The 20,332-nt window shown below is 45.5% G+C and overlaps 1 protein-coding gene across 8 annotated transcripts in view; it reads left to right on the top strand.

Moving 5' to 3' along the window:
• TERT (telomerase reverse transcriptase) overlaps positions 1–20,332 on the top strand; it is a 133,471-nt gene that overhangs the window by 89,827 nt on the left and 23,312 nt on the right. For 5 of the 8 annotated variants that reach the window (XM_043540299.1, XM_037893378.2, XM_027824049.3 and 2 more), the window contains one exon: positions 111–248. In XM_043540299.1, coding sequence (XP_043396234.1) covers positions 111–248 — 138 coding nt within the window. Of the gene's footprint in view, positions 1–110; positions 249–1,992; positions 2,320–17,310; positions 18,735–20,332 lie in introns of those variants that run through there. The other 3 variants (XM_037893375.2, XM_037893377.2, XM_037893376.2) reach the window with 3 other exon arrangements.

The following is a 20,332-nucleotide window of genomic DNA, read 5'->3' as shown; positions in this document are numbered from 1 at the left end:
CATTCAAGTTTGAAGTGCTTATATATTCAGGTGATTGGAGGGAGAGGGATTTGCTGCACATCCTTGAATGCTAATCAGCTTTTGGTAAAACTGTGTTTGTTTCATTTCAGGGATTGCTTTAGGCACCAAAGGTGCTTCTGGGCTATTTCCTTCTGAAGCAGCAGAATGGCTTTGCTATCATGCTTTCATTATCAAACTGACAAACCACAAAGCTGTCTACAAGTGCCTTCTTAGGTCCCTAAAAATATGTAAGTACAGAGTAATGTTGAAAGTGAAACTTTTGAAATATAGATAACGTATTCAAATCTGCTTATGCACATGTAAACAAAAATGGTATAATTTTTCACCATTGCCTGCAGCCCTGCTCTAGTTAAAGAATTGTCATTTCTATTATGTGATACTTATTAAAAGTTTATGTAAATTAATTCTTTAACTTATATTAGCCAAATATGGGTATAGAAATTCTCTGCCTATTAAATGAGCTGAGATTTAAATGCTCTGATTACTACCCCAAAAATACATAACAGATGCTTAAAATATCCTCCAAGAACATAAACTCTTGGCATTGACATTGGGAACCACTAGTTTTAACAGAAAATCATCATTGCGCCATTTATATTGTATATACTCAGCATGATTGCCATTGTCAAGGTTCTAGAGCTCTTCCATTCAGTTTTATTTTACTTATTTTCTTTTTTTTTTTTGCTTTTGTTTTAAACTTTGTAATGTTCTAAATACAAGCATGTTCAGAGGTGCACAAGATCTGTTCAGGTATAGAACCCAGGACCCTAATATAATAGGATCAAGGCACATCCATTTCCCACAATCTTTCAGAAAAAACATGGCAAATTAGATGCTTCTGTAACCTACACTAACACATTGTGGCTCTGTCACACTGTAGCAGATAGTCCACTGCAAGAAAGACAGGATATGAAGCAAACCTTAATTTAAACAACTGCTTAACTGATTACACATACCACCTTTCTTAGGCTATGTCTACACTACAAAATTAGGTTGAATTTATAGAAGTCGGTTTTGTAGAAAGCATTTTTATACAGTCGATTGTGTGTGTCCCCACACAAATGCTCTAAGTGCATTTAGTCGGCGGAGTGCGTCCCCACTACCGAGGCAACCATCGACTTCCGGAGCATTGCACTGTGGGTAGCTATCCCAGTTCCCGCAGTCTCCACTGCCCATTTGAATTCTGGGTAGAAATCCCAATGCCTGATGGGGCAAAAACATTGTCGCGGGTGGTTCTGGGTACCTATTGTCAGGCCCCCCTTCCCTCCCTCCCTCCATGAAAGCAACGGCAGACAATCGTTTCGCGCCTTTTTTCCTGGGTTACCCGTGCAGGCGCCATACCATGGCAAGCATGGATCCCACTCAGCTTACCATCACCGTATGTCTGCTGGGTGCTGGAAGACGCGGTACTGCATTGCTACACAGCAGCAGGTCATTGCCTTTTGGCAGCAGACTGTGCAATATGACTGGTAGCCATTGTCACCATACTCCAGGGTGCTCTTTTAGCCGACCTCGGTGAGGTCGGTCAGGGGCGTCTGGGCAAACATGGGAGTGACTCAGCCAGGTCATTTTCCTTTTAAGTTTCGTCTCATGGCGATTCAGTCCTGCCGGCAGTCCTGCACCGTCTTCTAATGAGCAGCCAGGAGATGACGATGGCTGGCAGTCGTACTGCACCGTCTGCTGCCAGCAAGATGTATAAAGATAGATGAAGTGGATCAAAACAAGAAATAGACCAGATTTGTTTTGTATTCATTTTCTCCCCCCTTCCTCCCTCCCTCCGTGAAATCAACGGCCTGCTAAACCCAGGGTTTTGAGTTCTATCCTTGAGGGGGCCATTCTGTTTCTCCTTGATGCAAAGCCACCCCCTTTGTTGATTTTAATTCCCTGTAAGCCAACCCTGTAAACCATGTTGTCAGTCGCCCCTCCCTCCATCAGAGCAACGGCAGACAATCGTTTCGCACCTTTTTTCAGTGCAGACGCTATAGCACCGCAGCAATTATGAGCACTCTAAACACCGTGCCCATTATCCGGCAGGATCTGCAGGACTATAACCTGCAAGAAAAGTGAAACCAGGCAAGGAGGAGGCAACTGCAGCGCGATGACGAGAGTGATGAGGACATGGACAGAGACTTGTCACAAAGTACAGGCCCCTGCAGCGTGCACATCATGATGTCAATTGGGCAGGTTCATGGCGTGGAACGCCGATTCTGGGCCCAGGAAACAAGCACAGACTGGTGGGACTGCATAATGTTGCAGGTCTGGGACGATTGCCAGTGGCTGCAAAACTTTCGCATGCGTAAGGGCACTTTCATGGAACTTTGTGACTTGCTTTCCCCTGCCCTGAAGCACAAGAATACCAAGATGAGAGCAGCCCTCACAGTTGAGAAGCGAGTGGTGATAGCCCTGTGGAAGCTTGCAATGCCAGACAGCTACTGGTCAGTCGGGAATCAATTTGGAGTGGGCAAATCTACTGTGGGGGCTGCTGTGATGCAAGTAGCCAGTACTATCACTGAGCTTCTGATATCAAGGGTAGTGACTCTGGGAAATGTGCAGGTCATAGTGGATGGCTTTGCTGCAATGGGATTCCCTAACTGTGGTGGGGCGATAGACAGAACCCATATCCCTATCTTGGGACCAGAGCACCAAGGCAGCGAGTACATAAACCGAAAGGGGTACTTTTCAATGGTGCTGCAAGCACTGGTGGATCACAAGGGACGTTTCACCAACATCAGCGTGGGATGGCCGGGAAAGGTACATGAAGCTCGCATCTTCAGGAACTCTGGTCTGTTTCAAAAGCTGCAGCAAGGGACTTACTTTCCAGACCAGAAAATAACCATTGGGGATGTTGAAATGCTATAGTTATCCTTGGGGACCCAGCCTACCCCTTAATGCCATGGCTCATGAAGCCATACACAGGCAGCCTGGACAGTAGTCAGGACCTGTTCAACTATAGGTTGAGCAAGTGCAGAATGGTGGTAGAATGTGCATTTGGGCGTTTAAAAACGCGCTGGCGCAGTTTACGGGCTCGGTTAGACCTCAGCTAAACCAATATTCCCATTGTTATTACTGCTTGCTGTGCACTCCACAATATCTGTGAGAGTAAGGGGGAGACGTTTGTGGCAGGGTGGGAAGTTGAGGCAAATTGCCTGGCTGCTGATTATGCGCAGCCAGATACCAGGGCCATTAGAAGAGTACAGGAGGGCGCGGTGCGCATCAGAGAAGCTTTGAAAACCAGTTTCAGGAATGGCCAGGCTATGGTGTGAAAGTTCTGTTTGTTTCTCCTTGATGGAAACCCCCTCCCGGGTTCACTCTAATTTCCTGTAGGCTAAGCACCCTCCCCTCCCCCCTTCGATCACCACTTGCAGAGGCAATAAGGTCATTGTTGCTTCACGTTCATGCATTCTCTATTTATTCATCACACAAATAGGGGGATAACTGCCAAGGTAGCCCAGGAGGGGTGGTGGAGGAGGGAAGCACCGGGTGGGATGGTGGAGGAGAGAAGGACAAGGCCACACAGCACTTTAAAACTTATTGAATGCCAGCCTTCTGTTGCTTGGGCAATCCTCTGGGGTGGAGTGGCTGGGTGGCCAGAAGCCCCCCCACCGCGTTCTTGGGCGTCAGGGTGAGGAGGCTATGGAACTTGGGGAGGAGGGCGATTGGTTACACAGGGGCTGTAGCGGCGGTCTGTGCTCCTGCTGCCTTTTCTGCAGCTCAACCATACTCTGGAGCATATGATTTTGATCCTCCAGCAGCCTGAGCATTGACTCCTGCCTTCTTTCAGCAAGCTGACGCCACCTACCATCTTCAGTCTGCCACCTCTCCTCGTGGTCATATTGTGTTTTTCTGCACTCTGAGATTGTCTGCCTCCACGTATTTTGCTGTGCTCTGTCAATGTGGGAGGACAGCATGAAGTCAGAGAACATTTCATCACAAGTGCGTTTTTTTCGCCTTCTAATCTTTGCTAGCCTCTGGGAAGGAAAAACATATGCAGCTGGTGGAGGGGGAAAAAAAGGGAGAGTGGTATTTAAAAAGACACATTTTATAGAACAGTGGGTGCACTCTTTCACGGTAAAACTTGCTGTTAACATTACATAGCACATGTGCTTTCATTACAAGGTCGTATTTTGCCTCTTACTGAGGGTATGCCGGTTTGGTGTGAGAAATCACTCACGCAGGGCCGGGCAACAGATTTCAGCTTGCAGGCAGCCATGGTAAGCCACAGTCTTTTGGCTTCTTTAACCTTCATAACATGTGGGAATGGTTTCAAACAGCAGCGTCCTCATTTCCCATACGAAGTAGCCGTTGGGCTGGCCATTAAAAATGGGTTGGCAATTTAAAAGGAGGGGCTGTGGTTTCCGGGTTCACGTGCAGCAGAAACTCAGCTACCCCCCCCCCCCCCACACACACACACACACACACACACCCAATTCTCTGGGATGATGTCTTCACCCCTCCCTGCACCGCGTGGCTAACAGTGGAGAAGATTTCTGTTCAGCCACAGGCAAACAGCCCAGCAGGAACGGGCACCTCTGAATGTCCGCTTACTAAACCACCCTATTTCAACCAGGTGACCATGAATGATATCACTCACCTGAGGGTAACGCAGAGAGGTAAAGAACGGATGTTATTTGAATGCCAGCAAACACCGGGACCATACGCTGCAATGCTTTGTTCCGCAATGATTCCCGACTACGTGCTACTGGTCTGGCGTGGTAAAGTATCCTACCATGGAGGACGGAATAAGGCTCCCCCCACCCAGAAACCTTTTGCAAAGAGAGCTTTATGGAGATGTCCCTGGAGGATTTCTGCTCCATCCCCAGACATGTTAACAGACTTTTCCAGTAGCTGTACTGGCCGTGAATGCCAGGGCAAATTAATCATTAAACACACTTGCTTTTAAACCATGTATAATATTTACAAAGGTACACTCACCAGAGGTCCCCTCTCCACCTTCGGGGTCCGGGAGCCTGCCTTGGGTGGGTTCGGGGGTACTGGGTCCACGTCCAGGGTGATAAACAGATCCTGGATATTGTGGAAACCGGTTTGTCCGCTTCCTTGCTCTGAGCTATCTACAATCTCCTCATAATCATCATCTTCTTTGCCCCCAAAACCCGCTTCCATGTTGCCTCCCCCTCCTTGGATGGAGTCAAAGCACAGGGTTGGGGTAGTGGTGGCTGCACCCCCCTACAATGGCATGCAGCTCATCATAGAAGCGGCATGTCTTGGGTTCTGAACCGGAGCAGCCGTTTTCCTCTCTGGTTTTTTGGTAGGCTTGCCTGAGCTCCTTAATTTTCACGCAGCACTGCTGCGGGTCTCTGTTATAGCCTCTGTCCTTCATGCCACTGGAGATTTTTTTTCAAATATTTTGGCGTTTCGTCTTTTTGAACGGAGTTCTGCCAGCACGGATTCATCTCCCCATACAGCGATCAGATCCTGTACCTCCCGTTCGGTCCAAGCTGGAGCTCTTTGGCGATTCTGGGACTCCTGAGCTGGTGACCTGTGCAGGTGAGCTCGCCACGCTGGCCAAACAGGAAAGGAGATTCAAAAGTCCGCGGGCCTTTTCCTGTATACCTGGCCAGTGCATCTGAGTTGAAAGCACTGTCCAGAGTGGTTAAAACTGAGCACTCTGGGATAGCTCCTGGAGGCCAATACCGTCAAATTGCATCCACAGTACCCCAAATTCGACCCGGCAAGGCCGATTTCAGCACTAATCCCCTCATCGGGTGTGGAGTAAAGAAATCGATTTTAAGAGCCCTTTAAGTCGGGGGGAAAAGGGCTTAGTCGTGTGGATGGGTGCAGGGTTAAATCAAGATAACGCTGCTAAATTCGACCTAAACTTGTTGTTTAGACTAGGCCTTAGGGTTCTTTTAATTTTGATTGCTTCACTAAAGAAAAGGACTACAGAGTTAAATTTATCTTTGTAGAATTTGATTAAATATCCTTTGACAGCAACTAATAGTATAGGATATGTGATACAGCAGGGCCAGAGGGCAGCAAGAGAGCGATAGATGGGAGAGACATAAGCCCCAGGATGATCAGAGCCTTATTCCCTGTGGACTGAGGAGACGTTACTACAAGTTAATTAGAGCACCTGGAGCCAATTAAGGCCCTGCCAGAGACCTAATAGAAACCCCTGCTTCAGTCAGACAAGGAGGCGGAAAGGAGAGCTGACTGTAGTTTGGAGGAGTACTGTTGTTAACCAGAGGATCATAGTACCAGGAAAGGCAGAGCAGAGGGACTCCCCAGGCACAGAGGACTGAGGGAAACCCTGTCCTAGGGGGGAGAGGACAGGAAGCCCTTGAAGCTGAAGGAGCTGGGACCCTGAGTAGGGGACAGGCCCGGATCTGTTCCTGCTGTCCTTCTCTCTCCCACCAGGGCACGAGCGGAGCCCTCGATGCCCAAGAACAGGGGCAAGAGGCGCTGCCGTGACCCATCACATGAAGGGAAAGCACAGGACCCACCGTAATAACACCAACCATTTGCCACATGTGGTGAGAGGAGTGGGATTCCATACTGTGAACTTAATCCAGGGTGAGTCAAAACCATCCTGTCCCCAAAATGGAGGATGTGGTCAAGGCACTAGTACAAGCCACAGTAGCCCAACAGGAGGCTGCCCTGGTCCAAGCAGCTGCCCAACAGGAGGCGGTATGGCTGGAACAGGAGACCAATTGCCTGCTGATGAGCCAGGACCGCACCGTGCTGCATGAAGTGGTGAACCAGGTGAGGACCCTTGTGGAGCTGAGCCAGGACTGTACAGGTCAGCAACTGCCCTCAGAAAATGATGCGGGAGGATGGTGTGGAGACATACCTCTTGGCTTTCGAGAGGGCAGCCCTGTGGGAGGATTGGACCGAAGATCAGTGGTCTGGCATCCTCACCCTGTTCCTGCAAGGGGAAGCCCAGGAGGCCTACTACTATATGGCCAGGGAGGCTGTGGCAGACTACCACAGCTGAAACCGGAGATCCTGGCCAGATCTGGATTAACGACAGTGTTGCGAGCCCAGAGGTTCCATGAGTGGTGGTATAGTGAGGACAAAACACCATGGTTGCAACTGTTTGACCCAATCCACCTGACCCGGAAGTAGCTGCACCCCGAGGCCCTCAGCTCTGAGAAAATGATGGAGCTCCTGGTGCTGGACCGGTATATGAGGGGGCTACCCTCAAGCCTCTGAGCCTGGGTTGGCCAGAATGACCCTTCCAACTATAATGAGTTAGTCACCCTCATAGAGAGACAGCTGGCAGCCCGTGAAGTGTTCCAGACCTCAGTAGATGAGGCACAATGGACCAGGAAGCCAGTCCCTACCCTGAGGCACCAGACTATCAATACTGCCAATACACAAGAATTTTGGGAAGGACCAAGCCTATGACCCGCTATATGCAAATGTGAGGGAGGAGATAGTGGAGGTAAACGGCGTGCCCACAGAGAGGAAATCCAAAGGCCCAGGGCCATACTACATGGTCAAATGCAATCTGTTGCACTGTTGTAGCCCAGATACGGGGGGAAATGATAGAGCAGTTCTTAGTAACACAGAAGCACACAAGGGCAATGTTAGAGTTAGCTCACAGCCATTTATTTGGGGACATCTAGGAATAGATAGACCCAGGATAGAGTCCTAAGGAAGTTTTACTGTCTGGGAGTACAGGCGGAAGTCCAGCGCTATTGTGCCTCTTGCCCAGAATGCCAGTTGCACAGCTCCCAACCTCATTTACAGGCCCCTTGGTGCCCTTGCTTGTTATTGAAGTCCCTCTCAAAAGGATAGCCATGGACCTAGTGGGCCCGCTAGAAAGATCGGCCCGGGGCCACCGAGGCAAACTCATCATCCTTGACTATGCCACATGATACCCAGAAGCCGTTCCCCTAAGAAGCTCCATGGCCAAGGCAATAGCAAAACGACTGCTCTAGGTTTTCGCTAGAGTGGGCATCCCTAAGGAGATCCTGACCAACAAAGGGATTCCGTTCATGTCAAAATTAATGAGGGACTTATGTACCTTACTCAGCATCCAGGCCTTGCATACCTCAATCTGTCATCCTCAAACAAATCATAGAATCATAGAATATCAGGGTTGGAAGGGACCTCAGGAAGTCATCTAGTCCAACCCCCTGCTCAAAGCAGGACCAATCCCCAATCAAATCATCCCAGCCAAGGCTTTGTCAAGCCTGACCTTAAAAACTTCCAAGGAAGGAGATTCCACCACCTCCCTAGGTAACGCATTCCAGTGTTTCACCACCCTCCTAGTGAAAAAGTTTTTCCTAATATCCAACCTAAACCTCCCCCACTGCAACTTGAGACCATTACTCCTTGTCCTGTCCTCTTCTACCACTGAGAATAGTCTAGAACCATCCTCTCTGGAACCACCTCTCAGGTAGTTGAAAGCAGCTATCAAATCCCCCCTCATTCTTCTCTTCTGCAGACTAAACAATCCCAGTTCCCTCAGCCTCTCCTCATAAGTCATGTGTTCCAGACCCCTAATCATTTTTGTTGCCCTTCGCTGGACTCTCTCCAATTTATCTACGTCCTTCTTGTAGTGTGGAGCCCAAAACTGGACACAGTACTCCAGATGAGGCCTCACCAATGTCGAATAGAGGGGAACGATCACGTCCCTCGATCTGCTCGCTATGCCCCTACTTATACATCCCAAAATGCCATTTGCCTTCTTGGCAACAAGGGCACACTGCTGACTCATATCCAGCTTCTCGTCCACTGTAACCCCTAGGTCCTTTTCCGCAGAACTGCTGCCTAGCCATTCGGTCCCTAGTCTGTAGCTGTGCATTGGGTTCTTCCGTCCTAAGTGCAGGACCCTGCACTTATCCTTATTGAACCTCATCAGGTTTCTTTTGGCCCAATCCTCCAATTTGTCTAGGTCCCTCTGTATCCTATCTCTGCCCTCCAGCGTATCTACCACTCCTCCCAGTTTAGTATCATCCACAAATTTGCTGAGAGTGCAATCCACACCATCCTCCAGATCATTTATGAAGATATTGAACAAAACCGGCCCCAGGACCGACCCCTGGGGCACTCCACTTGACACCGGCTGCCAACTAGACATGGAGCCATTGATCACTACCCGTTGAGCCCGACAATCTAGCCAACTTTCTACCCACCTTATAGTATATTCATCCAGCCCATACTTCTTTAACTTGCTGACAAGAATACTGTGGGAGACCGTGTCAAAAGCTTTGCTAAAGTCAAGAAACAATACATCCACTGCTTTCCCTTCATCCACAGAATCAGTAATCTCATCATAGAAGGCTATTAGATTAGTCAGGCATGACCTTCCCTTGGTGAATCCATGCTGACTGTTCCTGATCACTTTCCTCTCGTGTAAGTGCTTCAGGATTGATTCCTTGAGGACCTGCTCCATGATTTTTCCGGGGACTGAGGTGAGGCTGACTGGCCTGTAGTTCCCAGGATCCTCCTTCTTCCCTTTTTTAAAGATTGGCACTACGTTAGCCTTTTTCCAGTCATCTGGGACTTCCCCCGTTCGCCACGAGTTTTCAAAGATAATGGCCAATGGCTCTGCAATCACATCCGCCAATTCCTTTAGCACTCTCGGATGCAACTCGTCCGGCCCCATGGACTTGTGCACGTCCAGCTTTTCTAAATAGTCCCTAACCACCTCTTTCTCCACAGAGGGCTGGCCATCTACTCCCCATGTTGCGATGCCCAGTGCAGTAGTCTGGGAGCTGTCCTTGTTAGTGAAGACAGAGGCAAAAAAAGCATTGAGCACATTAGTTTTTTCCACATCCTCTGTCACTAGGTTGCCTCCCTCATTCAGTAAGGGGCCCATACTTTCCTTGGCTTTCTTCTTGTTGCCAACATACCTGAAGAAACCCTTCTTGTTACTCTTGACATCTCTTGCTAGCTGCAGCTCCAGGTGCGATTTGGCCCTCCTGATTTCATTCCTACATGCCCGAGCAATATTTTTATACTCTTCCCTGGTCATATGTCCAACCTTACACTTCTTGTAAGCTTCTTTTTTATGTTTAAGATCCGCTAAGATTTCACCGTTAAGCCAAGCTGGTCGCCTGCCATATTTACTATTCTTTCGACTCATCGGGATGGTTTGTCCCTGTAACCTCAACAGGGATTCCTTGAAATACAGCCAGCTCTCCTGGACTCCTTTCCCCTTCATGTTAGTCCCCCAGGGGATCCTACCCATCCGCTCCCTGAGGGAGTCGAAGTCTGCTTTCCAGAATGGCCTGGTCAAGCAATTTAATTGTTCCCTCAAAAGCATGATCCAGAGGGTGGTGGCGCAGGACTGAAAAGACTGGGATAGTCTTCTACCTTACTTGATGTTTGCGTTATGGGAGGTCCCCCAGACGTCTACTGGATTCTCGCCCTTCCAAGCTACTATACAGAGGCCACTCACGCAACATATTAGATATTGCCAAGGAGGACTGGGAAGAACAGCCCAACCCAGGGAAGAATGTCATTGAGCACGTGGCACAGATGAGAGAGCGAATAGCCCGAGTGACCCCCCATAGTATGAGAACATTTAGAGAAAGCACAGAGTCCCAGTGGATCTATTACAACTGCCAAGCAAAAGCATGGAGATTTCAGCTAGGAGAATGGGTGCTGGTATGGCCATATGAGATAGTGGAAGCCATTGGGGAGGTGGAGTATAAGGTAAAGAAACCAAGACCACCGAAGGCCAGAGCAAGTCTACCATGTTAACTTACTGAAACCCTGGCATGACCGGGAGACATGCCTGGTCACCCAGGGAGCTCCAGCCCAGACAGATGGCCCACAAGGGCAGGTGAGAATATCCCCTGAACTAATCCTGGAACAATGGACAGAGATCATTGACATGATCCAGCGGAACCAAGACGTGTTTTCCGTGCAGCTATGACATACGACAAAAGTCCAACACCATATCACCTGCCCTGGAGCAAGGATAACAATAAAGCCATACCAAGTACCGGAGAACAAAAGGGAAGAAATTAGGATGGAGGTGAGGAGGTTTTGTAATGAATTCCGGAAGTTGAACAAAATATCCCAATTCGATGCCTACCCAATACCATGCTGTCAAGGTTCCTTCCCCACTCTGAACTCTAGGGTACAGATGTGGGGACCTGCATGAAAACCTCCTAAGCTTACTTTTACCAGCTTAGGTTAAAACTTCCCCAAGGTACAAATTAATTTTACCCTTTGCCCTTGGATTTCCACTGCCACCACCAAACTTTATCTGGTTTCCTGAGAAAACGTAGTTTGGACACGTCTTTCCCCCCAAAATCTTCCCAACCCTTGCACCCCACTTCCTGGGGAAGGTTTGGTAAAAATCCTCACCAATTTGCATAGTTGACCACAGACCCAAACCCTTGGATCTTAGATCAATGAAAAAGCATTCATTTTTCTTACAAGAAGACTTTTAATAGAAGTAAAAAGGAATCACCTCTGTAAAATCAGGATGGTGAATATCTTACAGGGTAATTAGATTCAAAACATAGAGAATCCCTCTAGGCAAAACCTTAAGTTACAAAAAAGACACACAGACAGGAATATTCATTCTATTCAGCACAACTATTTTCTCAGCCATTTAAAGAAATCATAATCTAACACATACCTAGCTAGATTACTTACTAAGTTCTAAGACTCCATTCCCTGTTCTATCCCCGGCAAATGAATCATACAGACAGACACAGACCCTTTGTTTTTCTTCCTCCTCCCAGCTTTTGAAAGTATCTTGTCTCCTCATTGGTCATTTTGGTCAGGTGCCAGTGAGGTTACCTTTAGCTTCTTAACCCTTTACAGGTGAGAGGATTTTTCCTCTGGCCAGGAGGGATTTTAAAGGGGTTTACCCTTCCCTTTATATTTATGACACATGCATTGATGAGCTAGTTGATCAGTTAAGCAAGGCCTGATATCTGACCACACTGGACTTGACCAAAGGCTATTGGCAAATCCCCCTGGCCGAGGATGCCAAGGAGAAGACTGCCTTCTCTACGCCCAACAGCCTTTTCCAATATACTGTCCTCACTTTCGGGGGGCCCACAACATTCCAATGACTAATGGACAAATTACTACAACCCCACTCCAAGCATGCCGTTGCCTATTGAGACACCATAGTCATCTGTAGCCCTGACTGGGAGACGCACCTAGGAAAAGTTGAAGACGTGCTAGACGCCCTTAGGTTGGCCTCAGTGCCAACCCTCCCAATTGCACGGTAGGGTTAGCTCAGGCCAGATATCTTGGGTATGTAGTAGAAAGGGGCTTGGTGAAACCTCAATGGAACAAAGTAGAGGCAATACAGGATTGGCCCCGACTGGTCCGCAAAAAGCAAGTCAGAGCATTCCAAGGGATAGTGGGGGACCCACCATAATAGCACCGGCCATTTGCCACAGATATAAGAAGACAAAAATAGCATTGGAATGTGATTTTATATAAACTAGAAAATTAGTTGATATAACCATTCAGGTTTTTAGAATCAAATAACACAACTGGAATAGAAAATAACACTTATATTCAATCACTATCTTGAGAGGGTGTCATTGTTTAGATTTTTGATTGAGTCTTTCAGAATAGATCTTCACTTGTGCCAGTTGGTTGTCTATTATGAGGTTGCTAACACAACAGAGGGGGAAAAACAATCCAAAACTGAAGCATAAGAAATGGTAAATTACTTACAGGCCAATTCACCAATGTCTCCTTCTTAATCGATCTATAATAGTCTACCTTTTTGACGTACTTCCCCACAAATTACAGCAGCCCCAAGGTCTGTCTAGTACTCCTATCAAACAAAGCCCACTACGTTTATGACAGACTGTATAGACTAAGTACAGTTCAAGAGGTTTGTACACTTGGTCTGTTTTATGTCTGTATGGACCTAGAACTTGATAGGCTGCATGAAACCGTTAACTATGGTAGATACAAGTACAGTGTCATGCTTTCTTAGTTAACAACTGTCAGGGTTCCCTCCCCACTCTGAACTCTAGGGTACAGATGTGGGGACCCGCATGAAAGATCTCCTAAGCTTATTTCTACCAGCTTAGGTTAAAACTTCCCCAAGGCACAAATTCTTGCCCTTGGACAGTACGCTACCACGTGATTTAATAAAGAATCAGGGAAAGGACCTCTTGGAGTTCCTATTCCCCAAAAATATCCCCCCAAACCCTTACACCCCCTTACCTGGGGAGGCGTGAGAATAATACCCTAACCAAATGGTTACAAAGTGATCACAAACCCAAACCCCTGGGTCTTATGACAATAGAGAAATCAGTCAGGTTCTTAAAAGAAGGATTTTATTTAAAAAAAAAAGGTAAAAATCACCTCCTGTAAAATCAGGATGGAAAATAACTTTACAGGGTAAGAAAAGATTCAAAAACACAACAGAACTTCTTCTAGGCTTAGTTTCAAAGTTACAAAAAACAGGAATAAACCTCCCTCCAGCAAAGGAAAAGTTCACAAGCAAAACAAAAGATAATCTAACGCACCTTGCCTGGCTTTTACTTACAATTTTTGTAATATGAAAGACTTTTAGGATGGTTTATAGGAGAAGGAGTTTTCTGACCTGATGCTTCTCTGCTTCCCAAGAGAACACACACAACAAAGCCTCCCCCTCTCAAGATTTGAAAATATCTTCTTTCCTCATTGCTGCTTTCGGTCAGGTGCCAACCAGGTTATTTGAGCTTCTTAACTCCTTACAGGTAAGGAGGAATTTTAGACTACCCTTAGCTGTATGGTTATGACAACAACAGTAACTTGTTCAGTTTCAAAGCTACTTTACAACAATCTTGATTGGAGCCTATTACAAAACAAGGACACACACTGCAACTCTGTGACAATCTTTAAAGTATATACACAAGTATGTACACTTTCTTACTTATTGGGTACCCAGTTTCAGGAAATGGTCAACTGATTGATTTGGTTCGTCACACAAGAGAGAGTCTGTGTATTACTGTGACACTTTTGTGGGGTGTGCAGAAACATATGTCATTATCTTAACCCCCTGCCTCAGCTAGAGAGAGACTTGCTGGTGCTTAACTGTGTGTCGGTTCTCTGACACCCAGAGTCAGTTAGCTTCCAAACAAACTCCCCAGAACTTTGCCAGCCCTTACTTTGCCTTGCAGATTAACACTGGATGTTTCTCAGTCCCCAAACTCTCCAGAAGTGTCCTCTTGTAGTGTGCAGCCCCTGTCACTGGACACTCACTAATTATCAGGTCAGCTGCCCTCAAAGAAGCAGCGTACACACCACTGGAAGGTTACAGCTAGGATCAGGTCCTTTATAACAACACAGCACTGTATGGTGAAAACAAATATAAAGTTTATTAACAAAGAACAGAGATTCATAGATTCCAGTTTGTTGAGTAAGAATAATGGAAACAGAAATGGTTACAAATGAAACAAAAGTATAACAGGCTTTCTAGAGACTAAAACTCAACAGGCTACCTTCCTTTGTTTAAAACAATCTCTCACCTAAACATTTTCTGCAAAGCTTGCAGGTTTGCAGTCAAACCAGGATGCACAATGATCATGAATCACCCCCACTGCCAAGGGTGTTCCTGAGTGACATAGGTGCTGGTGCCATATTGAGTTCACATCCCTGTCAAGCTGTTTTGCCTATTAACTTTACATGCAAATGTAGCTCCTGTTGTTTTTGACTCACAGTGCTTAATTTACATATGACAGAGAGACCTTCCATCCAGTCTGGAAGAAACCTGTTTCTCCCTTTGGCTACAGAGTTTAAAGCATAATATCAATAGGTATACATAATTCATCACATAGTATTAATACATATATTTCACAATGATATTAATGACCCGTGTGTCACCAGCTTTCATTTGATACCCTACACAACATTATTTACAGATAAATACTATGAAAACAATGTGTTGGATGTAGCGAGTTTGTCAGGCCTGATAGAAGTTGCTGTTACAGAACAGTGAACCCTTTGCCAGTTGGCTTTAACGGGTTCTTAGGGTCACAGTTATCATCAGTTCTTTGCTCAGCCTTCAGCTTTCAGCTCAGTTATTGTTCACAGCGGGAGTTGACACTGCAAACCCAAGTGGAGCCAAGGACAAACACAATTATTGTCTCTTCCTGGTGAACTAGCAGGCAACCCAAATTGCTAGAAAATAGAGACAGAGCTAGGTATTTGATGTCACCAGGAGGACTCCTCAGTGAGTAGCCCAGGACATCAATCTTCTCCCTTCCAGCTGTCTTAGGCTGTTTTATCCCCTTTCTGCTGGGTGGTCCAACTTGGTTCCTCTTCTAGGAGGTGCTGGCATAGACCAATCAGATGATGATCATATTTCTTCTGAAGATTCAAAAATGTCCAACCAAAATTAGATGTCCTCTCTCACCATCCAGTCAGGGAACAAGGCATCACCTCTGAAGTTCTTGCAACTGGAGCTGGAATTTTCCAGTCTTTTTATGCAACACATCTTGTCAGACCAGCTTGTATAAGACAAATTAAGGCATAGGTGTTGGTACAATCATCTTCTGACATACCTTGGACACTACCTCCTGGTTTGCTCCAGTCAGCAACTTAACTCCACAAGTCACTTTGTGTGGGCCCCTCAGCAATGTATCCCTTGGTCAACTTTGTAGTTAGGCTTGCTCAAGTGGCAGTTCCTCTATCAACATTTGTATAAATTCGTATAATTTATACAAAGTCTGTCCATATTCTTTGATGCTCTTTAAACTTGTTTTAACACTCCTTTATACAATGCAAAATTACTTCAAGACTGTTCTCCAGTAGGCCAGAATAACTGTATAATTTTATCATTTCTCTTGTCCTTGTTTTAACAACAATGATGGGACTATGCTATGTATATTTTGAAACCTGCTAACAAGTTTTCTCCTATTTTTAGGCTTTTTCTGAGAAAGAGAAACCTGTTTGATTTGATTTGGTGTTTTTTCTGTGTGCCCTTTTTAACAGTCTAATTAAAGATAAAGCTACTGCCCCAGGTAGGGGTATGTTAATTATTGGGGATCTATCTAGTAACTGGGTGGGAGCACTCCCCCTCACGGATGGATCTGACGTGGGTCAGAGGAGCAATTGGAGAGGAGGTACTGTGATGAGAGAGCAAGGCAATTTGGAATCTCCTTCACCATAGCCTCAAGTGTTCAGGTTCAGTCTTGGGGTCTCACAAGCAGCTGTTTTGTCCCTCAAGAGGGAGAGTAAATGGGTTGCAGCCTTAAACCCAATCCCAGAGTGTTCTTAGGACCCATTAGGCAAGGTCTTTCTGGTGTAGCCTCGCTAGGTATATTGGGGAAAGAAGTCCTCTGGAGGTACTAGTATCCCACCCCTTCCCACAGGTGGGGAATCACACCCAGCCTGTCCCTCTGGGTAACGCTCAGGGCAGTGAGAGATGAGCTGCTTCTCATCCCACTGAAATAACATAGAGTGGGGTAAGGTCCCATTTTACAATACTCCTGTCCTAACCCCAGGCATTATTAATCAAATAATTACATTTCTGATTATTTCACTCTGGGCTCAAGTGTTCTTATAAACACAGTTTGATTTCAGTTCCTATTATTTGGTATCTCTTTCAGCACAGATGATAGCATAAACATACTTGACTACAAATATTAGCCTTACTTCTTCACTTGGTCACTGAACGAAAATAAATCTGTCTGAATGCAACCCCTTTTCCCCCCTAACAGGATTGCCCTTGAGGGAAACTGTCAATAAAGTTTACAGTATTTTGCCCAAAGCTATATTACTTATAGTTGACTTCTGTTTTATACATATAACTTCATTTAATCAGAATATCAGGTTCCATTAAGTTCCCTATTATCCAGAATGGTATCTGACACATCATATAATATCTATTTTTTAAATTCATTTAATCACAGACAGGGAAAAAAGGAAATTTCTTCAGCAGTACCAACAGTGCATTCTTGTGAAAGGCAGCAGAAACATTGTTTCCTCAGACAGTCTGAAGAAACCTTGCTGTTAGATCTTGAGTATTTTTCCCTCATCTCTCTGTCCTGTGTTTTCTCAGCTGCCTTGATGCCCAGGCAGTTCTCAAATAGTAATAACTCATAACTTTGGGGCTTTAATTACTGCACCATATATAGAGGTTTATGACTCTGCTGCTGCTTCTGTGCTAAGACAGATGTTTCTTTATCTCAGGTGGCAGCATGTCATGCTTTTACATCCAGAGATCTTGGGTTCAGTCCCCATTTACCACCGGTACAACAGTCATTTTTGTGTCCTGTTTGTAATCACTGAAGCGCAATCTGATCCAAGAGCTAGGAATAGAAAAAGAATCCTGATACATAAGTATTTTTGAGACAGCTGGGCAACTCAATCATAATGTGTGTGTTGTGTCTCCCTGTGTAGGTTGGTCAACACAGAGGATAACATCATGCTTTCACCCTCATTCCTTTTGCAGAAGTGGAAGATGTTTGCACTGATTCTGAAAGTTGCTGATCGCTTAGTTGAGGGTGTGTGTGATGGGTTCCCCAGGGTACAACCTAGAACTGGGGTACCTCTGAACTTTCTGTCTTACCAACCTGGGCTCCCTCTCACACTGTGATGCTGTGACAAGCTTCAAACCTCTCCGGGTACTGCACTTACACAGACATCCACAGGCAGGGATGCAGCCAGCTGCGTTACATGAATGCTTCTCCTAGCCGCTCATAAACCAACAATGGAGAGGCTCCAGCCAATTCCCCAGAGCTCCCCAGCCTAGGACCCCAGAGCTGTACCATCTTACCCTGATCAGAAACCTGACCAGTGTGTTTATTACCCCGTCCATCTTTCCCTCAATGTGGAGAGGACATGCACCAGCTCTTGTCCCTGAGCAGATTTCCCATGTACTTCAAGCAAAATCTACTGTTTTAGGTCAACTATAAAACAGATTTATTAACTAAAAAGAGAGAGATTTTAATTGATGATATGTAATAAGTGTACAGATCAAAGCTGGTTACCTAGGAAATGAAAGTAAGATTGCAATCTAAGTTATATAAACTAGATAGGATTTAAATCAGGCAGTGTTTCACCTTGATAGATGGGAGAGTTCCTAAATACACAAGCTGAGATTCTCCTTTCCAGCCTGGGACCATCTCCCCAATTCAAAGTTTTTGTCCTCCAAATATATTTCCAGGTGTTGAGTTGTGGGGGGAGTGAGGCCAAGTGGTGATGTCACTTCCTCCTTTTATAGTTTCTTCCAGCTTGCTGGAAAGATCCTTTGCTATGACATGAGTCAAACAGTCTCCATTGTCTACATGCTATCTCTGAGAGGTTTCCATTGTATACAGTTCCTGGGGTAGTCCTTTGTCATATGGATTCCCCTTAATAGAGGGCAAAAGTTGTCTTGCTTCTCCATTGTTGTACCTGAAAGGCTAGTTGTGGGTGTTTCCAACTTCACAACATAATTCAGTAACACACACACAGCAAAACTTCGTAATGTCCCATAAAACAATAGCATATACAATCCAACAGGATATTAATATTCAACAGATGGAGACTTTTAAAATGATACCTTACAAGGCATACTTTGTACAAAACATATCATATTTATATCACCATGGTGAATATGGGGGTGCCAGGGTGTTGCTTTGGAGTGCAGAGTGTTACAGGGTGAAAAAAGGATATTTGTATAAAGTTAGTGTAAAGACCCTAGAGTATTTCTTGCAATGACTTTGTCATAAATATAAAGGGAAGGGTAACCACCTTTCTGTATACAGTGCTATAAAATCCCTCCTGGCCAGAGGCAAAATCCTTTCACCTGTAAAGGGTTAAGAAGCTAAGATAACCTCGCTGGCACCTGACCCAAAATGACCAATGAGGGGATAAGATACTTTCAAATCTGGAGCGGGGGGGAACAAAGGGTTCTGTCTGTCTGTGTGATGCTTTTGCCGGGAACAGATCAGAAATGCAAGCCTTCCAACTCCTGTTAAGTTAGTAAGTAATCTAGCTAGAAATGCGTTAGATTTCCTTTTGTTTAATGGCTGGTAAAATAAGCTGTGCTGGATGGAATGTATATTCCTGTTTTTGTGTCTTTTTGTAACTTAAGGTTTTGCCTAGAGGAATTCTCTATGTTTTGAATCTGATTACCCTGTAAGGTATTTACCATCCTGATTTTACAGAGGTGATTCTTTTACCTTTTCTTTAATTAAAATTCTTCTTTTAAGAACCTGATTGATTTTTCATTGTTCTTAAAATCCAAGGGTTTGCGTCTGTGTTCACCTGTACAAATTGGTGAGGATTCTTATCAAGCCTTCCCCAGGAAAGAGTGTGTAGGCTTGGGGGGGATATTTTGGGGGAAGACGTCTCCAAGTGGGCTCTTTCCCTGTTCTTTGTTTAAAACGCTTGGTTGTGGCAGCAAAGACAAGATAAAGTTAGTACCTTGAGGAAGTTTTTAACCTAAGCTGGTAAGAATAAGCTTAGGGGGTCTTTAATGCAGGTCCCCACGTCTGTACCCTAAAGTTCAGAGTGGGGAAGGAACCTTGACAATGTTGCAAAACAGTCTGTATAGAAGTTAATTTGAATGTTAATGTTTGTTTAACTGTTGCATTTTGATTAATGAGAAAATTCTCTTTAAGAACAGAATGTGGCAAACAGAGTATGTTTGATACTGAGAGAAAAGTGTGTGGGGGTTGCCTGTTACTCCAGAGAGTGGAAGAATTTGCTTGTGTAAACATACATTTATTATACCTTTCCAGAAAGCAAGCCTCATTCTCACAGGTGTAGCATTAATATTAGGGCATTGCCAATGGGCCTCTCAATTATAGGTCACTGGTTTTGAATCCTGCTCAGCTCAGCAGGGATTAAAAGTTGTTCCCATCTAATGAATGTTTGGCAGCTCCTATATGAGATGAGTTTTGGGAGTCTGACATCAAACTCACTACCATTCTTTGCAGTAGGTTGTAAGTTCTTCTGGTCAGGGACCATATCTTGGGTCTTATCTAAACACAAAAGCAGTGTCATTTTGACTATACTGGTACAGTTAAAGCAGCACATCCTAGTTGTGGATGCAGTTATACTGGTATAAATGTGCTTACTCCTATGGAAGGTTGGACATATGACCAGGGAAGAGTATAAAAATATTGCTCGGGCATGTAGGAATGAAATCAGGAGGGCCAAATCGCACCTGGAGCTGCAGCTAGCAAGAGATGTCAAGAGTAACAAGAAGGGTTTCTTCAGGTATGTTGGCAACAAGAAGAAAGCCAAGGAAAGTGTGGGCCCCTTACTGAATGAGGGAGGCAACCTAGTGACAGAGGATGTGGAAAAAGCTAATGTGCTCAATGCTTTTTTTGCCTCTGTCTTCACTAACAAGGACAGCTCCCAGACTGCTGCGCTGGGCATCGCAACATGGGGAGTAGATGGCCAGCCCTCTGTGGAAAAAGAGGTGGTTAGG

This window comes from Chelonia mydas, chromosome 2 (assembly GCF_015237465.2).
Source record: "Chelonia mydas isolate rCheMyd1 chromosome 2, rCheMyd1.pri.v2, whole genome shotgun sequence".
NCBI lineage: Eukaryota > Metazoa > Chordata > Testudines > Cheloniidae > Chelonia > Chelonia mydas.
Note: the sequence above shows the minus strand (reverse complement) of the source record. Positions and strands in the feature narration are given on the sequence as shown.